The 6853-nt window shown below is 45.1% G+C and overlaps 1 protein-coding gene across 1 annotated transcript; it reads right to left on the bottom strand.

The window, feature by feature from the left end:
* Positions 1-420: 420 nt before the first annotated feature.
* Positions 421-6853, bottom strand: LOC125106958 (sialidase-like). The gene is made up of 6 exons (XM_047741520.1): positions 6815-6853; positions 5891-5993; positions 3775-4479; positions 2014-2061; positions 1504-1554; positions 421-650 (listed from the first exon to the last, which is right to left on the bottom strand). The coding sequence occupies exons 1-5, from the start codon at positions 6851-6853 to the stop codon at positions 1532-1534; spliced, it is 918 nt and encodes a 305-aa protein (XP_047597476.1). The 3' UTR covers positions 421-650; positions 1504-1531.

Below are 6853 nucleotides of genomic sequence, written 5' to 3'. Positions count from 1 at the left end.
ACAGTGAGAATCAAACAGCCATTGCTGACCTTCAAGATGAAAGAAGGCCAAACAAAGCAGGCAAGAAAATAGATTCTTCCAGAAAGGAACTCAGCCCCACCGAGGCTTCCCCATCATGACACACTTTTAACCCAGTGAGATGCCTTCAGATGTCTGAGCTACAAAACTGTAAAATAACAGCTCTGTGCTGTTTTAAGCTACTAAGTATACAGTAATTCATTAGAGCAGGAATAGGAAAACTCATATACCTTCCATAGTTGATTTCATGCTTTCCTGGGGCCATCTAGAGTTGGAGCCTGGCTATAAAGTGTCTACCAGAGAGGAATAAAATGATTATTGGTACTAACACAAAGCAACTAAGCAATCTGTTCCTTCATAAAATAAAAACCACTCTCAAAATTCAATTCCAAACAACATTTATTGAGCCCCTAGGAGATGGGACATGGTTAAGAGATAGCCCTCCTCTGTGTGGGTATTAAGTCCCGCCACTCAGTTTATCCTCAGCTGGTACATCTTATGTCTTACTAGTCCTTTTCAGTTAATCAGTCTCCTATAATGGAAGGAAGCCTTGTTCAGTAGCTCAGGATCTTCTTAAAAACTTTTGGTTAGAAGAGTGATGTTCACAACTAATGGAAAATCAGCTTCATTTCCTAAATTAAAAAAAAAAGGGGGGGGGGGTTAGCAAGAGTAAGCAGTGTTCGAGATCAGACTTGTCTTTCCCACTGCCCACTGTGACTTTGGACATGTGACTCAATTTCTTTCAGATGTAACTCCGTATTCTCCCTTCCCCTCCTTGTGCCCAGAGAGAGATATTTACACTGTTCAGGTAGCCATTTTACTTCGTGAAGAAACCATTTTAGAGACTTCCAAAAAAGCCGAAAGCGAGGCCAAATATAAACCGGGACCTTCTGATTCAGAGCTCCAAGGCTTTACAGTTTTTAACTGAATTGTATGTTTTGTGTATCGGAAAATCTGATGCCTTCTCTTCTGCTCTCCCTTTTAAAAGATTCCACAAACTGGGGCACCTGGGTGGCTCAGTGGGTTAAAGCCTCTGACTTCGGCTCAGGTTATGATCCCAGGGTCCTGGGATCGAGCCCCACATCGGGCTCTCTGCTCAGCAGGGAGCCTGCTTCCTCCTCTCTCTCTGCCTCCTTGTGATTTCTGTCTGTCAAATACATACATAAATCTTTTAAAAAAATAAAAATATAAATATAAAAATAAAAAGATTCCACAAACTGAATGAGGAATCCATGTCCTAGACAGACTGGAAAAATGGAATCTTGGAAAACTCAAGTGAGAGGACTTTATCCTAAAGCCTATTTAGTTGAACATTCAGACAGATTTGCAAGATAATTCAGAGAAGAAAAAGGTTGCCTCTGAGCTCCATGTGAGTTTTTCTAACGGAGTCACTTTGGACTCCCTTCCCAGTAGGTGAAAACGAGCACAGAACATGGTATCAACAAACCCCAGTTAAGGAATCAGAGCAAAAGAGAAAAAACTTACAAAAAAGTACTGAGATGGACTCGTTGCTTCACACAGAGGTGCTCAGCTCATCTGCAAGTAAGTAAAGATATGGTTGGTTATATTCACTTCAGTAAGGATCACACACGCAGTATGTCTAGCATTCAGCTGAGAGCCTCAAGTAGCTCTGGTAAACGGAGGGTTCCACTACATCTGGGGCACCCCCTCTGCCATGCCTGAAATCCTATTGGAGGAAATGAAACACAGATGCACGCCATGAGGAGCATCTGGTTGAAGGGAAGTCTCCACTCACTCAGAAGTCCCTGACTTATACACATATCTTCATGTATAAGAAGTGTATCCCCTCCAGTCCCCCAGAAACTGAGCAAACATGGTACCTGAGTGAGAAGGGTGTAAACATAGACAGAGTACCTCCCAAGAGTTTTACTTCCTCAGTCTGTCCTAGAAAGCCTCCCAAGGGGGGGGGGGGGAAGTAATAAATCCCTCAAAGACTGAGAAGAGGCAAAAAAAGATGAAGATGTTTGGCCTTACCTGGTCTTCCAGTTATGGGCTCTTCTGAATCAGCCGCAGTGACATCTTCTAGAAATAAAAGAGTGAGTTTCTTATTTTACATTTTAAATTTGAAGGCTGGATTTTCTCTTCCTATTAAAAATCAAAGCTTCTCAATGTGTATTTATGTCAAATCACTATGTCGTACTCCCTGAACTTACAGTGTTATATGTCAATTACATCTCAATAAAACTGGAAAAAAGTTAAATAAATAAATGCATTATATAGAAAAAAAAAATAGTCTTATTTTATTGGTAATTTCCACAGTCAGAAAGCATCTCTTGACAATCAGGTATGGGATCCAGTATATTAATTAGCAGAAATGACCAGATGTATCTTGTAGTCAAACATGAATGTTTCCTAATGCCCCATAGGAGGGGGGCAGGAGGAGATATCATTAATATAGATTAATTCTGTAATCAACCACTACAGTTTGGGTAGATAGAACACAATATTGAAGTAGAGTTTCATGTTGCAAATTATGTATATTCTTTAGGGAAGGCGATTAGTGGAAGATTTTTTTTTTTTTGAAGATTTATTTACTTATTTGACAGAGAGAGAGAGAGAGACTGACCGTGTGTGTGTGCGCATAAGCAGGGGAATGGGAGAGGGAGAAACATTGATGTGGGTTTTGATCTCAGGACCCATGACCTGAGCCAAAGTCAGACACTTAACCAACTGAGCTACCCTGGCACCCCTAGAGAAAAGATCTTAAAGCCAGGGAAACTACTCTTTTTTAATAGGCCTTCCCACTTACATAGTTTCTAGATTCCTCCAACTACTATCTGCAATACTCCCACTATTCTTAGAGCAGGACTGGAAGATAGTAGATCTCAATACATGTTAGCTATTACATGCAGACACAAGGATCAGATAGTATGGAAAGGTAAGACCCCAGGGTCTGTCTTAGCAAAAATTCCAAGCATTCCTTAAAGTATCGGGGTTTATTTGTGGGGGCTAGAAGGCATCAAAATCTTGAGGTCCCTTGGCTAAGTGGAACACAAAACAATGAAAGAAGGTGAAGACTTGAAAGAGGGATTAGAACCACTGCTTTAAATTCGTGAAGCTTTCAAATTATTTTTCTCTTTTGTTCAGTCTGTATTCAAGTAAGATTTACAGTTACCATAACCTTCTCTCAAAAAGTTCTCTATGTAAACTGAATTGAAATGAACTAGAAAAGAATTATTAACCCCTTTGTGGCCACCACATCCTTTGATCCACTGGAGACACCAAAGAGCGCCTCCTCTTTGAGAAGCCCCGAAGGCTGGGGCCCTGACCAGCACTGGGCAAACCTCTGGGATGGAGCTCTGTTGGCCTTCAACCAACTCCAATTCCTCACACTTTGGGAAAATGCTTGAATTTTCAAGTTTCGTAGAAATTTTGCCAAAATTTACTCTACCTCAACACAGCAAAAGTATCCCCAAATGTCTAAGTTACCACAGGAAATTTCTAGGCAATAGCTTGTAAACAAGAAAAGAGAGGGAGGGAGGAAGGAATTTCTGCATTTTTGAAGTTAGGAAACCCTACCCATGGCTTTAGTGGTTGCTTCCTCAAAGCTATGAGTGTTTGATTCCACCTTAAGAGATAATTCTGGGACAGGAAAACGGAAGATGGGTATGATCAGAAGCTTACACTAGGGACTCAAGTACACTGGAGGAAAGCAGGCTTGCCCTCAGAAATGCAAAAAATGTGAGCCCACCCACTCCTGTCCAGGCCTCCTCTCAAGCCAGAACTGTCACCTACGGAAAGCCTGTGTGTCCTCAAAATGCACACCCATGGTCGATTCCACATCACTAATGGAGGCAAGGTCAGTAGGAGACTTCAGGTCAGTGGGGGACTCCAGGGTCGCAGTGGAGTCCAGGTCAGTGAGGGACTCCAGGTCAGCGGTGGACTCTGGGGTCAAGGTGGATTCCAGATCAGCAGGGGACTCTGGGGTCGCTGTAGAATCCAGATCATCAGGGGACTCCAGGTCAGCAGGAGACTCTGGGGTTGCAGTGGACTCCAGGTCAGTAGGGCACTTTGGGGTCAAGGTGGACTCCAGGTCAGCAGGGGACTCTGGGGTTGCGGTAGACTCCAGGTCAGTGGGGCACTTTGGGGTCAAGGTGGACTCCAAGGTGTCAGTGGACTCCAGGTCAATGCGGGACTCTGGGGTGGCAGTGGACTCCAGGGTCACGGTAGAGTCCAAGTCAGCAGGGTACTCGGGGGTGGCAGTGAACTCCAGATCAGTGGGGCACTTTGAGGTCATGGTGGGCTCCAGGTCAGCGATGGACTCCAGGGTGTCAGTAGACTCCAGGTCAATGGGGGACTCAGGGGTCGCGGTAGACTCCAGGTCAGTGAGGGATTCCAGGAAGGCAATGGATTCTGCGATGGCCAACTCTAGTTCAGTGGTCAACTCAAATTCATTGATCAACTCAAGGTTAGTGATCAAGTTTAGGTCGCCAATTAATTCTAGAGGAGCCAAAAAAAATAATAATAATAGTTTCAGTACTTTCTAGGAAGTCTATTTTCACTATCTCTACAACATTACAAGCTAGATCTCTTTCTGGGGAAAAGCCGGAACATAAAAGGGTATATATTGAATCAAGTATGGTCTCACCCGAAGTTTCTCTTCTGCCAAGTGCTAGAAGGTGCAGAAGACTAACTGCCACTCAGGGTGTCCCTACACTACTGTGCTTTGAGGGGGTCAGTGCAGGAAGGAACATTCAATACTGGGCCTCTGTATGCAAACTGGTCAGACTGGAACAGAGTAAAAATTCCAAGAATATCCCCCCTATAATCCTTCCAAGTCCCTGAAAACAAACACCAAAAACCAAAAGGGGCAAGGAGCTAGAAGAACGGCTATTTCCAAGAATGTATAAACAAGAATAGAATCAACTCTAAAATGGGCTACTCCTATCACATTTCCACTTAATGGGTGAAGTCAAGGACCTCATTTTTCCGGCCTGTCCCATAGAATCCATAATTCAGACATTTGGGGGCTTGCTTACCATAGGGCTTCATAACCCTATAAGCCTGGTGAGCACACAACCAGGCTCTTCTTGGGCTACGCTGAAAGATATCCAGGCTCTGTGACTGCCTGTGTGACCAGGTGACAGGCACCCTGGCAATGAGGTCAAAATCATTAGCTCTCTAATTTAGTCACTGTGCTTTAGCATTTATATGCAGTAGAGAACCCCAAACCCAGCATCTGTTAAGTGACAGCTACCAGAGGGGGCACCGGGAGGAAGAAAATGGAGGAAATAATTATTTGAATGCCAATGAATGAACATCCCTCCTCCTGAGAAATCAAATTGAATTCAGAAAGAATTATGAAATCAAGCTTTTGGGGGAAAAGCTTTCTCCCAAAAGCTTTCTTTCTGACTGGTTCATGCAGACGCCTGTCTCGTTCCTTTCTCAGTGGAAATCACAGGTTTCCAGACCCACCGATTTCCATTGCACAGGACTGAATTAGCTGCCAAAGCACTTTGAACTGTACTGCTGTATAAAATGAGGACACAGCCCGGACTTTCCAGCATGCACTATATAGATTAAGGCCTCTTTGGGCCCAAGAGTGAATAGGACCCTGGCAAACCTTCAGAAGTTCTCCTGTCACCCACCCTAAGCCCATCTGGCCCAATCTTAGTACCTTCATGAGGTCAATTCAAGCACCTAATCCACCTCTTAGCCTAGCCACTCATGTGTCCAAGGCTTCAGAGTTCAGCCAGCAACCCACCCCATCTTAACACCAAGTGGACAGAATTTCCCTTTACAATCTTCACTGCTGACTTCTTTCTGCTCCTGCAGAAAGACACACATACACACACCCCGTAAAAAAAATTTTAGTTCCATTCTCCAACAGACTTCCCAGTGGTTCACTTACCCTGGCGTATGACGGGGTAAGCCACAGCCAGGGCGAACCAGGCTGTGAGTACCAGGCTCTTCCCAAGCATCATGCCAGCGGGGAGCACAGGGTCCTGTTGAACCTAAGGAGGAAGGCGGCAAACACGAGTGTTCTGGACAGAGTTCCTTCGAGCTTTTATGCAACCCACAGTCCCAGGTCCCTGAGGGCAGCATTTTCAGCAGGTTGTTTTTTTTTTTTTTTTTTTTTTTAAAGGGTAAAGAAAAAGCAAACCTCCCCACCCACATAGCTATCAGAATGCCCCTGGAGCAAAGGCGGGAAAGGGAACTGGGGGCAGGATGAAGCAAGGAGTTTGAAAAACTCTTGATAAGGATTTTGGCGAAATTAGGTTGTCCCTTAACCCTTAGCGCGCGCTAGCTGCTTCTCAGGGAGGCAGGCGAGAGAGCTAGCTCTACCTGGCCGGAGGTTACAAGTTTGTCGCCCCCGAAAAGCTACTTTATATCAGAGTGTGGGACTGAGAACCACAGTCAGAGCCTGCCGGCTACCCTGAGTGTAAGGGAGAGCCCTGTTGTAGTCTCTCCCCCACCCCGCCGCAGGTCTGGTAAAGAGAACTGTCAAAAAGAGTAAGAATTACTACTATTACTACTCCATAATAACAGAAATAGCTAAAATCATACGGTTTCCTAGGTGCTACGATCTTATTTGAGTCTCACCGCTACCTACAAGTGTGAGGCGTTTAAGTACTTCTTGGCAGTGAGGACCGGCTCCTGCTACTGACGTGCCCAGTCCTCTAGGGGGCAGTAGTAAGTCGCCATGTGCTCGGGGCGGCAGCCTTGACTGGAGGACTCCACCCACTGAGCTGTTGACCGAAAACAGACGGGAGGGTGGGGCTGGCTCACGTGAATCAGCCCCGGCGCTCGGTCGTTGACTAGTCACAGCCCTTACCTGGAAAGGAGGTCGTGACCGCAGATGCGCGACTCCCAT

Source organism: Lutra lutra, chromosome 8, assembly GCF_902655055.1.
Source record: "Lutra lutra chromosome 8, mLutLut1.2, whole genome shotgun sequence".
Taxonomy (NCBI): domain Eukaryota; kingdom Metazoa; phylum Chordata; class Mammalia; order Carnivora; family Mustelidae; genus Lutra; species Lutra lutra.
Note: the sequence above shows the minus strand (reverse complement) of the source record. Positions and strands in the feature narration are given on the sequence as shown.

Excerpts from the sequence above, each read along its gene's own strand:
- LOC125106958 (XM_047741520.1), bottom strand. The coding sequence starts at position 6,853 with ATGGGAGTCGCGCATCTGCGGTCACGACCTCCTTTCCAG. Across the intron at positions 5,994-6,814 it reads GGTCACGACCTCCTTTCCAG|GTTCAACAGGACCCTGTGCT; the intron begins GTAAGGGCTGTG and ends CTTCCTCCTTAG. Across the intron at positions 1,555-2,013 it reads GCCCATAACTGGAAGACCAG|ATGAGCTGAGCACCTCTGTG; the intron begins GTAAGGCCAAAC and ends ACTTACTTGCAG.